This window comes from Heteronotia binoei, chromosome 2 (assembly GCF_032191835.1).
Source record: "Heteronotia binoei isolate CCM8104 ecotype False Entrance Well chromosome 2, APGP_CSIRO_Hbin_v1, whole genome shotgun sequence".
Lineage (NCBI taxonomy): Eukaryota > Metazoa > Chordata > Lepidosauria > Squamata > Gekkonidae > Heteronotia > Heteronotia binoei.
Genome location: NC_083224.1, coordinates 160,205,676 through 160,227,428, shown reverse-complemented (window position 1 = coordinate 160,227,428; position 21,753 = coordinate 160,205,676). Strand labels below are relative to the sequence as shown.

Here is a 21,753-nt window from a genome sequence, read left to right as displayed (position 1 = left end):
TCGTGCCATCGGAAGGGAGCGCAGGCTGCCGTGCCTGTCGCTCTACTCTACTCGCAGCAGCCCCTGCGGTTGCTCATGGCAACCACTTCGTTGGCGCGCAGCTGCTGCAGGGGAGGGCCCGTTGTAAGGGTTCGCGCCGGCGAATCCCAGCACGTGAGCAGGCCTCTGACGTCCAAACAAGACGGGCAGGCCCCGCTGCCGCGCACTGAAGGGTTAACCCTGGCAGAGAAAAGGATCGTTGCGCTCCACGAGGAGGCATGCGCAGTGAGTTTGGGTGGTTTCTTTCTGGCCGGGGAGGCCGGCTTGTGCAACTGACTTTCAACTCCGGTCTGTTGCAAACTATCGGTTGGCCAAGCTTGGGAGTTCCTTGCTTGCTAATTTTGCAAGGGACTTGAGCTCTTAAAACGTTGCTGCTTAACACGGCCTCAGCAGGCAGGGAGTGATTGGAAAGCAGCTGCTTCTGGTCTGTAAGGAGCAGAACTTCTCGAGTGGTTTCCCCTTGATAAAGGAAATAGCCAGACCACTGGGTTACCAAGGGTCTAGCTTGGGAAGTTCGAGTACCGGGGCGGCGGGGTGCTTTGCTTGGGGAGGGGACGGACCTTGTAGCGGATGAAGGGCAACAAAGCCCCCGCTATGGTCTGGAGATGAGTTTCAAATGGCTGTAGCACTCCAGGCCTCACCTGGAGGTTAGCAATCCTGTGTAGTCCATGAAGGTCTCAAGGTTTCAGAATATATTCCTTCCAAAGGGGAATTTTTATTTTAAATCAACAGCAGAATTGTCGTGAACTGCAGTATGGGGCTCAGACGAAACCAAAATACTCTACAGTATATTCTTGTAAAATGTGACCGACCTCAAGGTGGGGCCTGGAGTTTTGAAATCACAATTAATTGCCAGACTGCAGCAATCATTTCCTGTGAAGGAAGTGGCAGCTTCAGCTATATGGCATATTACATTCCTCCCAAGCTTCCTCTTCCCTAGACTTTGCGCGTCCCAGGCATCACCTCCAAAAATTTCCTAAACTGGAGTTTGCAACCCTTTATCTGCCTACATCATTTATGTAATTTGTTTTGCAGAAGACTGCAGATTTATATCCCTCTCTTCTCTCTGAATCAGAAACTCAGCAGTTTACAATCTCCTATATCTTGCATTGGGACACTTTTGGGTATAGTTACACAGAAAATGCAAGGGAAGCATTTATACTTTCAAGTTACATTGCATGTCTGGCATGTAGCAAAATTCAGTAGTACAAGAAGAATTTGGTCAAACACAAGATACCTATTTTGGGCACAAACTGGATAGAGGAATACCAGGGCTTTTTGAGCAGGAATGCACAGGAATACAGTTCTGACTGGCTTGATGTTGGGGTATGGCCTGATATGCAAATGAGTTCCTGTTGGGCCTTTTCAAAAAAAAAAAAGCCCTGAGTAATACCATGTTGATGTCTGAATTAAGAAAATGATTGTTACTAGTCATATTGAAATGGAATTTCCATGCACACAGACAGACCAAGATGGGTACCCATGTTAGTCTGCCTGTAGAGCAGAAAGGAGCAAAAGTCCAGTAGCACCTTAAAGACTTCCAAAAATTTGTGGCAGGGTATGAGTTTTCATGAGTCACTGCTCACTTCTTCAGATACAGATAGGATGTGAGTCCACCTGTCCTATATATTGGAAAGTAGAGTGGTTTCAGATGTTGAATGACAGCAGACAAATGGCAATAGCAGGTGTGATTGGATTAGGTGTGAGGAAAACCCCCCTTTTTCCGAACATTGTAGTCACCAGTATGGTTGCCAGGGCGCCTGGAGAAGTGAGCTCGCACACGTCTGGCCAGAGAGTGTGGGCAAAACTATCCAGGACTATAAAGGGACTTATGTGTATAAGCAGCTACAAGTTATACAGGCATTCTAAACCAGTACAGAATGCTTGCTAACACAAACGGACGTTTCCCCGTCACCGCATGGGCCAGCCGTGGAGCGGAAGAGTCTGCGCCGCCACGGATTCTGTCGACTTCCTCCAGGCTAAGCGGTTATGAAGCGCTGAACATGGAATCCACCGTGTAACGCTAACACCACTCGTAGCCATCTTCCTGCCAGGCTGGACTTCATTCCCTCATAGTGGAAGGCTCACGTACACACCCTATGTCACCTTTAGCCTGCAAGCAACCCGTCTGCCCCATGAATGGATTAACAACTCAACTGTTGCTCCTTTTGTCTGGCAGAACCCTGGACAAAGGCTCCTACCCAGAAGATGATGAGGAAAGAGGAAGACCATCTCCTGCCAGAGCCAAGTCTTTTGTCTATACCGGGGATACCTAGGTCAATATTTGATTCCCTATTATCACTTTCCCAGATAAGTCCATCTAATCTTAATAATAATAATAATAAATTTTATTTCTATCCCGCCCTCCCCGCCTCGGCAGGCTCAGGGCGGCTAACAATATTTCATAAAAACATACAGTGGTTAAAAGCCTTTAAATTTAACAATATAAAACAGTAAACATTGACTTAACAGCATTAAAACAGTCCAGTAAGTGCAGTTATTCAGCGGTATGGTCTTAAGCCGCATTGGCGGATGCTTAATTGCCGATCTTCTTAACAGTCCAGGTGTGCGAGCTTAAAAAGGGCGGTCTTGCAGGCCCTGCGGAACTGATCAAGGTTCCGCAGGGCCCGCACCTCCTCGGGGAGTCGGTTCCATAGGGTAGGGGCCGCGATTGAAAATGCCCGTACCCTAGTATTCTGATATTTAGTCTCCCTCGGCCCGGGGATGGTCATTAGATTTTTCCCAACTGATCTCAGTGCCCTCTGGGGTTCATACGGGGAGAGACGGTCCCTCAGGTAGGTAGGTCCTCGGCCATATAAGGCTTTAAAGGTAATAACCAACACTTTGTACTGGACCCGGTATATGATCGGCAGCCAGTGCAGTTCACGTAGCCTCGGCTGTATATGTTCCCGTTTTGGGAGTCCCAACAACAGCCTGGCCGCCGCATTCTGCACTAGCTGCAGTCTCCGAGTCCGGCACAAAGGTAGCCCCAAGTAGAGGGCATTACAGTAGTCCAGTCTTGAGGTGACCGTTGCATGGATCACTGTTGCGAGGTCCCGGCGCTCAAGGAAAGGGGCCAACTGCCTTGCCCGCTTCAGATGGAAGAATGCTGACTTGGCAGTGGCTGCTATCTGGGCCTCCATCGATAGTGAAGGCTCCAGTAAAACACCCAGGCTCTTTACCTGGCGCGCTGCTTTCAATGGCGCGCCATCGAAGACCGGGAGAGCTATTTCCCTTCCCAGAGCGCCGCGACCCACGCAAAGGACCTCTGTCTTCACTGGGTTCAGCTTCAGCCCACTCAGCCTGAGCCATGTCGCAACAGCCTGTAAGGCCCGGTCGAGATTCCCTGGTGCGGGGTCGGGCCAGCCGTCCATTAGTAGATAGAGCTGGGTGTCATCTGCATATTGATGGCAACCCAGCCCAAACCGCTGGGCAATCTGGGCGAGGGGGCGCATATAGATGTTGAACAACATCGGGGAGAGCACTGCTCCCTGGGGCACCCCACAGTTCAGTGTGCGCCTTCGGGACCGTTCACTCCCGATAGCCACCCTCTGTCCCCGACCCAGGAGAAAGGAGGAAAGCCATTGCAAGGCCGACCCCTCAACCCCAATGCCGGCGAGGCGGCGCGTCAGTAGCCGATGGTCGACTGTATCGAATGCAGCCGACAGATCTAATAGCATCAGCACCGCAACGCCGCCTCGATCCAGTTGCCGTTGGAGGTCATCTACCAAGGCGACTAACACCGTCTCTGTCCCATGGCCTGGCCGGACACCAGACTGACATGGGTCTAGGACAGAAGTGTCATCCAGAAAGCTCTGAAGCTGCGACGCCACGGCCCTCTCAATAATTTTACCTAAAAACGGTAAGTTAGACACCGGCCGGTAGTTCGCCAATTCGGCCGGGTCTGCTGTAGCTTTTTTTAAGAGAGGGCGGACCAAGGCCTCTTTCAGAGGTGTTGGAAACTGCCCCTCTGAGAGGGACCTGTTTATGATGTCCCGTAAAGGACAACTAAGCTCCCCCTGGCAAGATTTAATCAGCCAAGAGGGGCAAGGGTCCAGATCGCATGTTGTCGGGCGAGCAGCAGAAAGGATTCTGTCGACTTCCTCCAGGCTAAGCGGGTCAAAGTGGTCCAGCACTAAACCCGAAGACTTAAATATTTCCCCACCCAGTAGCCATTTCCATTCTTCTTCCCGACTGACACTTTGGAGCCGCCCCAGGGCCTGTTGCAATCTGGAAGTTCTCTCAGGTAAACAGGACCTAGGCGAAGTTCATTGGTCAAGAGCAGGTACCCAATTAGGTGCCACCAAGGAACTTGCCATTGGCTATGCAAGTGTCCAGCCTTCATGGTCATTGCAGAGCCTCCCCTTTCTCCTCCCTGTTACCTCCCATCCCCTGAGGGCTCAAGAGAGCCCTTATAACCTGTGGACTAGCTACCCATAGGTGTGCTTCTAGCAGTATCCCACCTTCCGCTGCATAGATCCATCCCCAATTCCTGATCAGTTTCGGGTCCCTTTCCCATTCCCTCACTTGTCGCCCATTGGAGCCTTCCACGAAGACTACGATAGGTAATATCACCCTGTGTGTCTACCCTTATACGTTTCCTTATCGATCTATCTATTTTTCCTAGGACTGTGTGTATGATTGTATGAATATTTTTATCTTGTATGGAAGACTATATTTTTCTCAATAAATTATAATTGGTTTTACTAAATTAGAGTCCCTAATATTTTAAGCATCACTCTCTGGTTGGTTGAGTCTTGTATACATTGGTAAAAGATCCCTAGTGAGCCAGGTGCCCACCTAACTAATTCCCCAACCTCGTTTTGAGGGCATTTCGGCTTACATAGGTGTGATATGCAGAGGGGTAGTAGGCCTGGACAAATCAGCACTGGTAATAGGACAGGAAACCTAGGTCATTATTAAGTCCAGATGGATGCATTGTCTTAAGCTTCATTATCAGTTGCAATTCAGCAGGCACTCTTTCTAATCTTCCTTTGTAAGAACCATGACCTGGATAGCCCAGTCAAGCCCAGACTCAGAAATTAAGAAGGGTTGACTCTGGTAAGTACTTGGATGAGAAATCTCTTTGGAATACCAGAGCTAGAGGCAAGGGCAGGCTTTATTCAGCCACTTTTCTGAATATCCTCCATGCCCCCAATAGGATTCCTGATGTGTGTGTACACAAACACACAAAACCCTTTGTAAGAGAACTACTACTCTTAGGTCAGCAACTGAATGTCCTAGAAGGTTAAAATGTTCCCCTCTGTTTTTGTTGTTGTTGTTTCTAATGTCAGACTTTACATAATTCTTTGTCAAAGGGACTAGCCTGTTTGTCCAATGTAGAGGGTGGAAGGGCATTGTTGAAATGTGATGGCATAAATCACATTAGAAGATTAGCAGGCGTATGAACCTGAGATGGTAAGCTCATTTCTCCACACCTACTAAAGGTAAGCAGTGGTACCTTGACTTGTACCCAGAAACCAACGGCCAGCCAGTGGAGAGACCTGAAAACTTGAATAATATGTTCCTAGCAGATAGCTCCAGATCATAAATAGGCGGCTGCATTTGTAAACTGAAATTTTGTGCTCATCTTCAATGAGTACATAGTGCAGGAGCCAAGTGCTCCCTTTTCTCTCTTGAATCTTGGTGGTAGTAATTATTGGTCTGTGGGTACTGATCACCCTGCCTCTTCCTTGGCTGCCACTGGAGGTGACTGCTGTGCTTTGCTATGCAGGCCACTTTCTGTTTGGTTAATGTCTCTTTGAAAGTTAAACAGAACTGCTGTGATTCTCTCTTCTGCTGCTGATTCCCATTGTAGTGAGGATGGTAGGTTGTCCTGGGTTATGTATGTTTGGCTTGTGAGTGCTTACATGTTAACTTGTGAAGGGGTTTAGAATGGGTATAACCCAACTGCAAAATGCAAGTATTAATCTGTTGACAAGGTAGAGAAACATAGGAACTGTAGAAAGCTGAAAAGATAGAGAAGCCCTGCTGGTGCCTTGATTTGGGGTAATTATTTTAATAGATAAGCCAGCATGGAGCAGACCAGTATCTGGGAGAACCGGGTTCAAATCCCTATTCGTACCATGGAAGCCCGCTGTGTAACTTTGGGCCAGTCGTACTCTTAGCCCAACCTTATGAGGATAAAATTGAGGAGAATTATATAAGCCACTTTGGGTCCCCACTGGGGAGAAAGATGGAGAACAAATAAAATAAAAATAAACAATCCTAAAAGAGGATATAGCCCAAAGAAAATTAAGACTTTTTTTTAAATGTGTCTCTGGGCTGAGGCTTTCAGTCAAGCAAGCCTGTTTCCCCAGCAGAATTGACAAGTTTTCACAGTCATTTCTTGGTTCAGTGTTACCATTTCCCTACTCTTTCCCCCACATATTCAGACTCTACATTACAAAGAAAAACTGCAGATTTTTATTTGGGGTTTTTGGTTATTAAAGATGGCATACTCCTTAAGATTCCAAGTTGTCAATTCCCACATTTAGGAATCGATTTCTTAGCCTACACCCAGTTACCATATTCACACCCAGTTACCATATTCACAGAAACATCTGCCAGGCGGTGTTGATAGTGCTGTATCCAGCTCTGCCCAGTGTGCAGTTCTCCATAGACACAGATTACAGAATAAAAATAAGCCACCAGCTTGCTTATGTGAACAGCCCTGAGGCTCAGTGAAACATGCACTAGAATAGGGGACCTCCATAGCCAGCTCTGATAATTTCAAAAGTTTGAACACTGCAAAACACTCATGTTTCAGATTCTTTCTTTTTCACTTGTTCCGTCTGTCCTTTGTTCCTTCATTCTTTCGCTAATACTCCATAAAAATGCAAAGATCATGCATACTGTATGATGGCTAATTAGGCACTGCCTTATCTCAAGTCAAAATACTAGTCCAAAACAGAACAGACTTTTAGTCAATGACTTAGTGAGTAGCTCACTCACAAGAGGATGCAAGGAGAAAAATAGGAGCATCTGGTCAGTTTATGGGATGTGGTGGGGATGAAGCAGAACCTTTTAGTTGGATGCAACAACTGATAATAGAAATTCAGTAATGCAAATCCAAATTAACAAGGTCAATTTTTTTAACAAGATCGGGGTTTTTTTAAATTTTATTATAAACAAAAATAAACAATTTAGTACAAATAATAATTATAAAAAATACTTAACAAATCCTTACACTACAGATTTGATTCAAACATTACGTACATACAGGATAATTTCCTTAAATAATAACGAAATCCAACATTTCAGGAGGCAACTTTTCACTTTCCGTAGCAGTAGAATTCACATATTCTAGATAAGGGAGCCATTTTTCTGTTAAGGTATTTTTGTATGTTGGAATTTCCATTAGTAGTAGTTGTGTTGAGATCTTATCTTGTTCAATTATGTCCCTCACCTTAATGCACCATTCCTCTACCGAAGGGACCTTAGTACTCTTCCAAACTTGAGCTACCAAACTTTTGCCAGCTAACAGTAACATTGAGATAAGTTCCAAAGGTAAGGGAGTAGACCAATTTTCTGGCCACAAATTCAGTAAAATTACTTCTGGTTTTAGAGGCACCATTGTGCCTGTCATTTCTGAAATTATAGCCACAATACTGGCCCCAAAATTACTTATTTTGGGGCAAGTCCACCAGCAATGCAAAAAATTACCCTGCATCCCACAACCTTTCCAACACACATTATTGTTCTTTAGCTTACTTTTGAACAACTTTTCCAGAGTCAAATACCATCGTGTTACAATTTTGAATTGTTGAATTAATAGATTTATTGCCCTACTTTTTAAAGCTGGAGTGTTCCATATTAGCTCCCATTGTTCCTCTGTAATTTGTAAATTACAGTCTCTCTGCCATGCACTCTGCTGGGAAGTGGAACTATTCCATATTTTTCCATTAATATCTTATATATGATAGAAATTAGCCCTTTATTATTTGAGTCTTTTTTAACACCATCTCAAAAGCATTTAATTGTTCTGTTCTAATAAAAGGAATTATCTGGGTGAATGTCTTATGTATCTGGAAATACTGGAGTCAAGGGATACAAATTTTATGTTTACTCTCCAGTTGGTTGTTCATACCTAATTTACCTTTGATTATTAAGTCATTAACTCTAAAGAGACTTTTATCCCTCCAATTTTTGTATGCTGATTTCTCTTTCCCCAGTATAAACCAGGATTGCCCTAAAAATGCCATCATAGGTGAAGTGAGGGGCGCTGGACATCCTCTAAATTTATCCCACAGTTTCAGAGGAAACTCTAAATATGGATTTCGAATATCCTGCCACTTCCTGTCTTTACTGTCGTTCCATATAGCTTCATTCAAACTTGATCTTACCAAAGAAGCTTGTTCTATATACTCCCATGAAGTTTTTTGAGAGGTACTAGCAAATGTGACTATATATCTTAAATTAGCTGCCAAATAGTAATTATAAATGTCTGGAAGTCCTAAACCTCCCAATTTTGAATTTTTTTCTAAAAACAGTCTTGGTATTCTTGCTTTTTTCCCTCCCCATAGAAATGAACTAATCATTCTCTGCCAACTTTTAAAAAAACTCTCAGGTAGTGTTATTGGTACATTTTGAAAAACAGGTCCACTCTATCAAAGAGAATGATATCTTTTCCCAAGCTATGGTACTTGACTTTACTTCTTCCAGTATAGGACTAAAATTGTATCTGAACAGATCCTTCAAGTTATTAGGGATGACTATTCCTAAATGCCTGCACTTATCCTTTACCCATTTAAAGGGAAAGGACATAGAAATTATCTTGAGTTAATTCCCTTATTTTCTAAATACATGGCATATAATTCAGACTTATTGTAATTAATAACAAAACCAGAACATTTGCTAAAGACATCTGTCTCTCTTATTACCTTTTGGAGTGAGGGGGCCAGATTTGTTAAGTAAAACACTGCAACATCTGCAAAGTAACCGGCTTTAAATGTTTTTTTGTCTATATCTACTCCCTGTATTTCTTTGTCCGATCTAATTGCAAAGGACAACGGTTCTAACGATAATGCAAATAAGTAAGGGGACAGTGGACACCCTTGTCTAGTGCCTCTGAACAAGGGGAAGTCCATAGAGTTATAATCATTTATATTAATGCTTGCCGCCGGTTTTCTGTAAATTGCTGCCAGAGGCTGCAGAAATTTAGGGCCAAAATTCATAGTTTCTAAAAGGGTTTTCAAATATATAGGTTCCACTCTATCAAACGCCTTGTCCGCGTCTAATGATAATATAACAGAGGGTATTCTTTTTTGTCTACAGTGAGTGATAAGGTTTAATGTTTTCCTTACATTATCAGAAAGTGAACAATCTGGAATAAAACCAGTCTGGTCCCTAAGCACATACTGAGCTATACCCATACTCAATCTATTAGCTAGAAGTGTTGCAAATATTTTAAAATCATGATTGAGTACTGATATGCGTCTGCAGGATGCCGGGAGCTCCCTGTCTTTACCTGGCTTTGGCAGAACTATCATCCTAGCTTCCAACCAGGAAGGGGGGATTTTACCAGAATTCATTACATGATTGCAGGTATCCACAAGTGGTTGAGTTATTATTGATTTGAATTTTTTGTAAAATTCTATAGGATATCCGTCCCTTCCTGATGTTTTATTATTTTTTATGGATGACAAGGTTTTCTCCATCTCTATGGATGTGATGGGTCTATCTAATAAATTCTGGTGCTCATTTGATAATTTAGTATTATAATTAATTGTTTCTAAGTATTCCTTTATATCCTTAGGATTAGGGTTGGTAGAAAAGTATAGGTGTCTTTAATAGTCTACAAGCACCCCTACTATTTCTTTAGTGGAGTTTTCTAAACCATTATGTCGGTTTTTAAGGGCGAGAATTAAACTGCTAGATTTCTTCTTCTGAGTTCTATATTTTAGCAGTTTTAAAAATGTTGGTGTTTTTGGTTATAAATCATTGTTTGTTATATAAAGCATCTTTTTGGATAGTGGTAGTGTCTAAAAGTTCCAATTTAGATCTAGCCATGCTTAATTTCTGAAGAGTTTTTTTACCTCCATGTTTCATATGCTTTTTTTCTAACCATTGGATTTCCAAAGTTAGTTCTAATTCTTTTCTATCCTTTTCTTTTTTGCAGGCTGACGCTAATGAAATTAGACTACTTCTCAATGTAGCTTTAAATGCTTCCCATACCTTCTCACTTGATACTCTGCAATCTTTATTAAATAAAAACATTCTTTAATATCTTTCTCAATTGACTGGCAGATTGCTTCTTTACTCAGTAAAATTTTATTTAATGTCCATGAGGGCTTTTCCTCCGAACTAGGAGATACCTGAAAGGACCCTGTGATCCATGAATGATCTGAAATGGTCCTAGACCCAATTTTAACTGGGCCCATGTGTTTTATAAATGAAGTTGATGCCAGAATGAAATCAATTCTGGTATATGTGTCATGGACTGGTAAATAAAAAGTATACTCATGGACCCCCTGATTCTGCTCCCTCCAAACGTCTGTTAGGTTAAAAGCAGCTATCAGATCTCCTAGTTCTGATACTTGTGTTTTCTTGCTGTCCTTATACTTTCTAGAAGTTGTATCAAGAGAGAAGTTATTAATACTATTTAAATCACAGCCAATAAGAAGTTCACCCTTTTGAAATGATTGAAATTCCTGCAATGTTGTTTTTACAAATTGAGTTTGTCCTACGTTAGGAGCGTAAATTGAAGCCACTTTTATCGATTCACCATCCAGATTTCCAGATACAAAAACATATCTCCCATTTGGGTCAACAAGATCAGTTTTTGACCTTGGTCCAATTTGAGCTCTCTTTCCATCCATAGCGGCCCCATGGCGCAGAGTGGTAAAACAGCAGTACTGTGGTCTGAACTCTCTGTTCATGACCTGAGTTCAATTCCAGCAGAAGCTGGATTCAGGTAGCTGGCCCAAGGTTGACTCAGTCTTCCATCCTTCCGAGGTCGGTAAAATGAGTACCCAGCTTGCTGGGGGGAAAGTGTAAAAGACTGGGGAAGGCAATGGCAAACCACCCCATAAAAAGTCTGCCATGAAAACGTGAAAGCAACATCACCCCAGAGTCAGAAACGACTGATGTTTGCACAGGGGACCTTTCCTTTCCTTTCCTTCCATCCATGATCAGGCTCATCTTTACCCCATGCTGACTCTCTTTTGCTTTTGGTGGTGGTTGTTGTTGTGGTGGTGTGTGTGTGTTTGTAATTGCATGGTATTTATAACTGTTATGTATTATACCAGTGTATAGTTTGCCCTAAAAAAAAAAAAAAGACATTGAACTGATAGCATAAAGAAGCCTACAAAAACATTTACTGGCCCATTCGGGACTCAGTGATAGTAAAAAAATTGAAACGTAAAAATAAAACCAAGCTAGTGGCAGTTTACCTTCCTATGATAAAACATTCAAAGTTGGTTGGGCAAACAGACAAAAGGTAACCTCTCTTTTAGGACAGAAAGACAGATAGATTGCTTGTAACTCAGTCACGTTAATTTGAAATGGCAGTTTTGAATTCAGTTATTTTAATTGGAGCTGTTGCTTGTGCTGATGGCCTGTGGCCAGGGGCATTGTTCCAGGGGTTGGTTGAGGAGTGGTAAAGAGATTTCAGTGGAAAGGACAAGATTCTTGGGCAAGGCTTAAAGATCTGACCTTAGATATATTCAAGATCAAATGGAAAACAAACAACAACAGCATACACAAACAAATACATCTAATAGTGCTGTGATTATTTCATTGTATCTCACCATAGCCAGAGATGTAGGTGTTCCTGAAAAATAATCACATTACCATAAACAGGGCCTTTGCTGTCTCCCTAACTAGCTCCTGTGTTCATTAAACAGTACATGGGACATCAGATTTTAGGGATTCCAAGCTATTTAGGAAACCACTCATAGGAAAACAGTGTCTTCATCACCACGAAGGGTCTTTGAGATAACTGTTTGAGAAGTAAGAGGGCTATACTCTCTCATCAGTTTTCCTGACTGCAGCAACTTCTTATATCACTCCATCAGAGGTCCATCAGTGGCTATTAGCCACAGTGTGTGTGTGTGTGTGTATATAAAAATTTTGCCACTGTGTGACACAGAGTGTTAGACTAGATGGGCCATTGGCCTGATCTAACATGGCTTCCAAAAGCTTCTAACATGTTCATCCAAAAGCAGCAAATGCTATGATGTAAACCTCTCTACTTGTATTATGACAGGGTTTAACATGGTGCTATGAACCCTTACCTGGCACCAGCCAAGTGGGGGGTTTTTAGTTGGGTGGAACCTGGTGGGGTTTTTTTGGCCAGCAGAACTTCTGATTGGCTATTGGAAATCTGATTGGCTGTGCAGTTGTTGTTTTATAAGTTGCTTTGGCAGCAGCTGTCACCAGAATACAAGAAACTTCATTGTGTTACTGAAAGTAAGCTCTATGTATACAAAAAATGTTTTTATCAATCTAACATTCAGACATTGATGACTACCATGGAGCCTAAGCAAAGGATTGGGGGGTATTTCTAGGATGCAATGTATGTGGTATCCTGGCTGAACCTATCTGAACTCACCACTGACCAGTATGACCAAAGTACATGGCTGAGAATACAGCCAACATAGCTGAGATACAAGGCCTATGTATAAGAGCCATCTGATGAAGTGGGTCTTGAAAACATGTTTTACAATAAATCTGTTCATCGTTAGGGTGCCACAAGACTCCTTTTTTGTTTTGCTGCAACAGATTAACATTGCTGCCCCTTTGGACTCTGAGATGATAAAAGTGAATCAGGCTTAGCCTGAGAATCCTAACTCCCACCCCCTCTTGTTTTTAAAGGCTGGACAGAAAAACTATGTGGATCCAGTTACTGGCTACCTAGTATTGACAAAAGTTGCCCATTTGGAGAGGGGAAACTGCTGTGGCTCTTCCTGTAGACATGTGAGTATTAAACCATCAGGCAATTTCCAATGTCAAAGCAGCTGAACTGGCAAGCTAGTAAAGCCAAAGGGCTTGGATTTAAAGTCGATTTCAAATTAGAATATTTTATGGGAAACTAAAATCCAAGTTCCCCACTTGCCCTCAAAAAACTGACTTCTGAGTTATTCTGGTTATAGTCCTATGACTCCATATTTTGGCTCACTCAGTTCTTGGTACTTCTGAGTAAAGTGTCCAAGATGGAGACTACAAGAGAGACATTTGACTTTGTGATGCACAAAGGTGTTCAGATTTTAACCCTTTCTAGTCCCTCAACAGGCAACAGCCCAGTTAAGCTGAGGTATTTAGTTTTTAGTTCATAGTTACACTGACTAGACTTGTTCGGGATAAAAGCTGAGGCTTACAATGGACTTTGCTTCCCACTAAGAATATGCAGGATTGTCTTGAAGTCTACTGACTGAAGTCACTATCTTTTCTTGTTTGTGAACCAGGAACTGTACATAACAAATCCTCTGATCTCAAGATCACTTTCATGGAATTGAGATCATACAGGAACAAATGAGACTTTACCTCTGTAAAGCCAGTCTGGTGTAGTGGTTAAGGGCGTGGATTCTTATCTGGGAGAACTGGGTTTGATTCCCCACTCCTCCACTTGCAGCTGCTAAAATGACCTTGGGTCAGCCTTAGCTCTTGCAGAGCTTGTCCTTGAGAGGGCAGCTTCTGTGAGAGCACTTCAGTCCCACCCACCTCACAGGGTGTTTGTTGTGGGGGAGGAAGATAAAGGAAATTGTGAGCTGCTCTGAGATTCAGAGTGGAGGGTGAGATATAAATTCAATATCATCTTCTTCATCATCATTGTATAAGAGCTTCAATCTGCATTTGCAATAGGCTCAGAGGAAGGCAACAAATAGGATCAGGGCTTGAAGAGCAAGTGCTATATAAAAACACTGAATGACCTGAGCTGATTATGTTTATCATCTTTCAGTACCCAAAGGGCTCTTCCATTGAAGCTGCTGCAGAGTACAAGACTAGATCAAATGGGCTTAAGTTACTGGAAGGTACACATAAGCTGAGCATTGCTGCCAAATGTTATGAGCAATTTGAAAATGGAACCGTTTCCTTAGAGATGAGGGACAGACTTTCATCTGCTGGAAGTTTCAAGCAGAGACTAGACAGCGATTTGTCAGTGATGCTTTGGCTCTGGGTTTTCTGAAATGAACAGAAAGTTGGACTAAGCAGTCTGCAAGACCTATGCCAACTCTGGTAAAGTAGAACTTGGAGGTAATAATGGACTGGGTGGGGACCAATAAAGGGAACTTCAATCCTAACAAAATTATGGTGCTTTTAGACAGTGACAGAGCTTATTGAAAAGTTGATATTCAGCCTACTCTAAATGGTGTTTCATACACACACTATCCCTTAAAGCAGGGGTCCCTAACCCTCGGGCCAGGGACCCGTAGCGGGAAGTGGCCTGTGTGAAATGGGCTGCGAAGCCTCGCCATCCTCCCCCCATGGTGCCTCCTCTTTCCCTGGTTTTCACCATTTTAAGGCCGGGGAAGGGAAGGCGGCAAGGGCAGCTCGCTCACTGCTGTTGCAGCGGTTTTCCCGCCCATTAGCTGATCGGCAGCGGGGAGGGTGGTCAGCCTGGGATGTGCTTCATGGCCACTTCCCCAGCCTTAAAATGGTGACTATGGGAGGAGGCAGCGAGGCTGTGCAGGGTGTTGGCGAAGGGGGGGAGAGGAGGAGGTGGCGAGGCTGCGCAAGGGTGGCGGCAAAGGATGGAAGAGGAAATGCCATGGGGGGTTATGCTTAGCTTAATGCAACAACTGGGAGGAGGCCGAATTGGGTGCCTGCATCCTCCCGGCCCTGGGGCTGTGGTTGGCAGGCAGGCCCTGGGGCCGGTCCCCAAGGCCAAAAAGGTTGGGGACCACTGCCTTATTGGGCAGATTTGCAGCTTAGTGGCTTTGCCAGATCAGATTTGTAACACATTTCACCTTTCCTAGCTTTGGCTTCCTTTGTTAGCTGTGAACCTTCTTTGGAAAGCAAGTTCTGGCCACAAATGACCAACTAGATTACTGCAGTGCACTCTTATGTTGCTCTCCCTTTCCAGATAGTTTGAAAATTTATTCTAGCCAAGAAAGCAGCAGCAAGGCATCCATTTTAGACATTATCCTTCACTTGTACTTAGGCTTCACTGGTTGCCTGCTTGTTTCTAAGGTCAGTTCAGGGTATTGGTTCTTGGTTTTTATATTCTGGAATCAGGGCATTTGAAGAGTTACTTGCCTGATAAGCCTGCCCAAGAGTGACTCTCAACATCTCACGCCCAAATTAATGGCTTCCTACCTTCAGAAATGAAGCGGGTGGGTGCAAGGGAGAGGATTTGTGGTGCCTGTGGTATTCCCTTCCTTTAACCCTCTGTCTAGAACCAAATCTGTTCTTCAACTCCAAGTCAAAGCTTTTATTATTCATACAGGTTTGGGGGAATGATAGTTTTGGGTTGACCCTTCAGAATTTTGTATAAAATTTGCTTATTTAGAGCATCTCTGCGTCATCATTCAACCAAACAGGTTTTCACAGAAGCTTGCAATTTCCAAATCTATAATATAATAAAAGCCCTTTCATCTTGGCAAAACCAAGCAACCTGATTGGTTGGGACTGTGGTGCATCAACCTTTGGCTAGTCAAACTATTTATCAAGAATACTTGTGTGCCACTGATTGAGTGCTCCTCTCTCCTGCCCGCGTCACTGTTGCTAGCCAGCAAAGCTGATTTTGTCAGTAAAAGGCAACCAACCTTAGTTCTGGCAATTACTGGGTCTCCCTACTTTTCCATTGGTTGAGCTGCCTGTTGCACTGATTCACAGAGGAGAGAAAGAAACCCTTCCCTCAATTGGCTGAGGAGGGAGGAGAAGGGAAACAGCCAGATAAAGGCTTTCCTTGATTGGCTGAGAACTCCTCCCTATCCTCCTCTGGAAAGGGGAAGCAATGACATCCTGTGGCAACAGATCAGATATAGTGAGAGAGATACAGGGTGGTTTCAGACTGGGAAATTGATGCGGTAGTATCCCGAGGCAAAAAAACCCAATCCAGTCAGGTCCATTTTAGAGGGATCAGAAAGCCACTGTTGAAGTAGCAGGATCTTGGCAGCCGTGGGTGGTTGTGCATTCACACAGCTAGTGCTGCTCAAGTACCCACCGCTGCTGAAAGAGTGGCTTTTCTTTAAAAGTCCCCCGTGTGTGCACTCATGCAGGGAAGCGTAGAAGTGCACCTCTGAGAGGGCGTCGTTAAAAAAACCCCAGCAGTGCTGCAAACAGCTTGGCGCGATCACACAGTTCTTCCGGCCATGAGTTGTGCCGGGGCATTCAGACAGCCAGCGATTGTACAAGCTGAATGCGACTCAGGGGGATGATACTGGAAAGATCCAGGTAGCTTTTAAATGTGGTTGGAAGCCATCTGGAAATGGGTTGGGCTCGGAGAGCAGATGTGATTGTGTGAACCTGCATGTGTGAATCAAATGGGAGGCGTTCCTAGGTCAGGCCAAATCTCTTTTGTGAAACCACCCACAGAGGGAAAGTGAGACACTGAGAGAGATTGAAGTCCTGTGCGTAAGACCAACAGCGTTATCAGAGACAGAATGTTGGTCTGAGGGGTATCACTAATGGCCTCTGAGGAAGAACTAATTGGGGCCACTCAGGGCTTTTTTGTAGAAAAAGCCCAGCAAGAACATATTTGCATATTAGGCCATACCCCCTGATGTCACTATTGTTTCACACAGCTTTTTTGTAGAAAAGGCCCAGCAGGAACTTATTTGCATATTAGGCCACACCCCCTGATGCCAAGCCAGCCGAAACTGCATTCCTGTGCATTTGTACTCAAAAAAAGCCCTGGGACCACTCCTGAGTATGGCTGTCAGTTCCAGATTGGTGAGGAATTCCTAAAGATTCTGTGGTGGTGGAGGGCATAGGAGTTAGGGCTTCAGAGCGAGGTCTGCCAGACCCAGGTTCCCACAATTTTGAACCAGTCACAGACTTCCAGCCTAATCTGCCTCACATGGTTGTTGTTCAGAAGAAAGGAGGGAGAGGAGAATGATGTAAACTGCTTTACCACCACCCGCCACCCGCCCACTGAGGAGAAAGATTTTTGTCTTTCTTGTTTTCCTGTGTAATAGCTGCAGGGAGGGGGAAGACAATGGGAAGCTGAAATCAGAGGGACAGATGAAAAAGAAGATGATGATATTGGATTTATATCCTGCCCTCCACTCCAAATCTCAGAGTGGCTTACAATCTCCTTTACCTTCCTCCTCCACAACAAACACCCTGTGAGGTGGGTGGGGCTGAGAGGACTTTCACAGCAGCTGCCCTTTCAAGGACAACCTCTGTCAGAGCTATGGCTGACCCATGGCCATTCCAGCAGGTACAAGTGGAGGAGTGGGGAATCAAACCCAGTTCTCCCAGATAAGAGTCCGCACACTTAACCACTACACCAGGGGTGGCCAACGGTAGCTCTCCAGATGTTTTTTGCCTACAACTCCCATCAGCCCCAGCCATTGGCCATGCTGGCTGGGGCTGATGGGAGTTGTAGGCAAAAACATCTGGAGAGCTACCGTTGGGCACCCCTGTACTACACCAAACTGGCTCTTTTAAAGGGAAAGAGATAGGATTGCCAACTCCAGGTTAGAAAATTCCTGGAGATCTAAGGGGCCTAGAGAGGGTGGAGTTTGAGAAGGGGTAGGACCTCAGGTACAATGCCATTTCCTCCTGGGGAACCACTGTTGCCAATTTCCAGGTGAGGGCTGGAAAGCACTTAGAATTCCAGCTGCTCTCCAGATTGCAGAGATCAGCTCCCCTTGAGGTGGGGGAGGGATGAATGTCTTCACTTGGGTGGCTGGGAAGACAGCAAGGGGAAGGGGCACTCACCCAGAGCCTCTTTCTAGAGCCCATTGTATTTTTCTCCACAATAGGCCTTATTCTTAGTAGTAACATAAAACAGTAACATAAATAAACAATCCAAATTTGAAACATGTGAAAGCAGCTCTAAGACAACAGCAGAACAATTTAAAACAGTCATGGTGGAAAGTGCCATCAGGTCACAGCTGACTTATAGAGACCCCAGAGGGTTTTCAAGGCAAGAGACGTACAGATATAGTTTCCCATTTCCTACTTCCACATCACAACCTTGGTATTCCTGAGAGGTCTTCCATCTGAATACTAGCCAGGGCCAGTCCTGCTTAGCTTCCAAAATCTGACAAAATCAGGCTAGCCTAGGCTATCCAGGTCAGGTACACACAGTAACAGGCATAAAATCCAAGAGGAGGAGTAAAAGCACACTAACATATTTTAAAGAACCAGATTTACAGAAACTTCTAAGCAGATTGCGTACAAATAAATATATACCTATCTGGTAGACATCGTGGCCCTAGGGCATGTAGGGCCAAAGGCAGGCGCTCTGCTTGGCACCGCCCCCCCCCCCCCACTGCTGCTGCCCTCCCTCTGCAGCACTCCCTTCCCCCTACAGGAGTCTTTAAATGAGAGGAAGGTGAAGGTTGTTGCTGTGCTGCATCCAGGCAGATGAAAAAGGTGGTGCTTTGGAGTGAGACCATTCTGCCTCTTTCATCTGCCTGGATCCCGGGTAGGCTGAAGGGCCGGCAGGACTACTCTGCCTCACTCCGAGGCTGCCTTCCCTGCAAGGCCGTGCTGCCTTTTTCATCTGCCTGGATCCCGGGTGGGCGAAAGGGGGGGTGCAGCACCTCTGCCTCACTCTGTGGCCTGGTTGCTAACAGGCCACAGACTGGCATTAGTCCACGGCCCAAGGGCTGGGGACCCCTGAGATAGAGGATGGTGTGGAATTGTTTATGTTGCCCCACAAAGTCAGACCAGAACCAATGGGTTGAAATTAAACCAGAAGAATGTTCTACTAAACATTAGGAAGAACTTCCTGACAGAGCAGTTCCTCAGTGGAACAGGCTTCCTTCGGAGGTGGCAAGCTCTTCTTTTGAGGTTTTTAAGGAGAGGCTAGATGGCCATCTGACAGCAATGCTGATTCTGTGAATTTAGGCAGATCATGAGAAGGTGGGCAGGGGGAGGTACTTGTGAATTTCCTGCATTGTGCAAGGGGTTGGACTAGATTACCTGGAGGTCCCTTCCAACTCTATGATTCTGTGATTGAAAGAGACAAGAATATTTGGGTGCACATTTAGATTGGCCTTAATAATATGACTTGAATGTGAATCATATGCCAATCAGTTGAACTAATCTCCAAATAATAGATTAATGTTTGAGGTGTTTAAAACCATTGGAACAAAAAGAATTTTCCATCTCAGAGTTTTATTTTTTTAACAATTTGTTAAAAATAAATTGCTTTGATTTTTTTTAAACTTCAGTTTGAATTTAATGCTTTCTATTTTAATATTTTAATATGATCAAAGACCAATCAGATAGAATACATTCTAGATAAAAACATACATTCAGAATGGAACTGAATTTAATGGGATTTCAGGCTCAACCCAGAAATATTGTGCAAGTAATGAAAGCGGCAGCCTGAAAGTACCCTGTGGGAATATCAGGTCAGTGATATTCCTTGGCCTACACCCCAGTTTCTTTGTATTTATTACCCCATTTTTTAAATAAAATCTCTACAAAGCAGGGATGTATGCTGCATTGGGTCCCCACTTTGGGGGGGGGGGGGGGGTTGGCAAATTATTTAAGTAAATAAATGTCATATGATTAAAAAATCTTGGCTATTTAATAATTATAATTGTAAATGATTGTTTATTAATTAAGCAATGTATCTGAAGAAGATGAAGAGGTTATTGGATTTATATCCCGCCCTATACTCTGAATCTCAGAGTGGTCACAATCTCCTTTACCTTCCCCCCCCCCCCCACAACAAACATCCTGTGAGGTAGGTGGGGCTGAGAGAGCTCTCACAGCAACTGCCCTTTCAAGTATAACTCCTACGAGAGCTATGGCTGACCCAAATCCATTCCAGCAGCTGCAAATGGAGGAGTGGGGAGTCAAACGTGGTTCTCCCAGATAAGAGTCTGTGCACTTAACCACTACACCAAACTAGCTCTCTTTGTTTTTAGATTATGCGCACATAAGTTGTAGCAGCCATCTTGAAAGAGACATTCTCTTGTGTTTGGGAACTAAAGAGGGATGCCCTTCCTAAGATTATGTTTGCTACTTGTGGCTTCTGTAAATATTGACACCTAAACAGTTTTTGTTTAATAAAATCTGCTGCCTGGTTAATTGAGGAGGCATCTCTTTAATGAATAAAATAAATCAGTAATAACTGATTGTTACAATCTTAATATAGTGCCAGTGTATATACAGGGCTTCAAAAAGGGGCGGGGGGAATGCATAACCTCCTATCTAACAGCAAACCAACAGGCAAAACAAGCATTTATTAGGTTTCATTATAACCCAACATTTATTGATAAATATTTCACAAATCCTAGTAAAAATCCTAATGCTATAGATGATGTTCATTCATTGCAGTTTTGCATTATAAAAACCTGCTGGCTTTGTTTCAGTCCCAATCATACATATAGGTTCTTAACAAAAAGAACTTCTGAGTGCATTTTTCAGGTGTGTAACTTCTCTTGGGCAGGTGTGTAACTCCTCTTGGACATCACTGACTCTTCCCAGGCAGCTGTTCGTCATGTTCTGTTTAATCTTTGAAGAGAGTTTAAAAGTTCTGCCTATACAGAGAATAGGGATTCAGATCATCCCTTCACACAGTTTTTTTCCAAACTACTTGGAGCTGTAATCTTGACATTGTGATCCTGTGCACACTTAACCAGGAGTAAGCCACACTGAGCACAGTGGGGCTTGTTTCTGAGTAAGCACGTGTGGTGGCTGGCTGCAGAACAATTTTACTTTGCTTCAGCATGATAGAATAGATTTCCCTTCCCACCTTAAGCAGATTGACATAGAAATAAACTCCTTTGACTCAAATTCCTTTTCTGTTGCTACATTGTGGATTTCATATAATGGGGACAGGGGAGAAATTGGCAACCAAGTCATACTTTGCACATGGTCTCCTGGACAGTAATTAGGACCATTTGCTCAGAGAAGGGACAAGGGGGGTGCAGGGTTTAATTCCCCTCCTTTCTCTTTAAAGTCCTGAGGGCACCAATGATTTATAGGACATCATTAACTAGTCCTCCTTTAATTCTGGGCAAGGTAGAGGTCTAGTCAAGAATGACTTATTTCATCTCTCTCTCTCTCTCTCTCTCTCCAGTGTCCATATGGTCAAACAAATGTTAAAGATCCATCCAAAAAGAAGCGGTTCAATTCCTTCTTCTATGCTTGATGATCGAAGGCTTTTGCATCATACCATGAAGAAAGAAACGATCAGCCATCACTCTCACTCTTCCCCCCCCCCCACTGATTTCTGCCTCCTATTGCTCACCCATTTTGCATATTGGCGTTCCTTTGACCTCTGCTGTTCTGTATCCTGAATATTTTTCAATTGTAATTAAAAAAACTCCATGTGTGTGCCAGTGATGCTGAGCCATTGACAAGGCTTTCCCTTTCTCTCCGTTACAAGCTATAAGGAGATGGTTGCTTTGCTTTCCTAAGTCATTAGAGGAAAGGGGAAGGGAACCAGCAATTCTAGGGATAGCTTCGTTTTGCTTAACTGTGCAATGGTACAATTTGAAAAACCCATCAAGGGCTTATTTCACTGAGTGCTGTAAGCAACAGGAGATTTGCAGAAATGGATTCTCTTTTAGCACAAGTTTGCAAGAAATGTTCCAGTCTGATCCGCTGTCAGTGGCTGGGTTTAACACTTTGACCCTA

General features: G+C 43.8%; 1 protein-coding gene across 1 annotated transcript in view; it reads left to right on the top strand.

The window, feature by feature from the left end:
• Positions 1–21,459, top strand: part of C2H1orf53 (chromosome 2 C1orf53 homolog) — a 21,551-nt gene extending 92 nt beyond the window's left edge. Inside the window, exons 1-3 of the mRNA XM_060233349.1 lie at positions 1–264; positions 12,856–12,957; positions 21,194–21,459. The exon at positions 1–264 is cut by the window's left edge and continues 92 nt beyond it. Of these exons, the coding sequence (XP_060089332.1) occupies positions 76–264; positions 12,856–12,957; positions 21,194–21,265 (363 nt within the window). The 5' untranslated portion in view covers positions 1–75 and the 3' untranslated portion in view covers positions 21,266–21,459. The remainder of the gene's footprint in view (positions 265–12,855; positions 12,958–21,193) is intronic.
• The last annotated feature ends 294 nt before the right edge of the window (positions 21,460–21,753 follow it).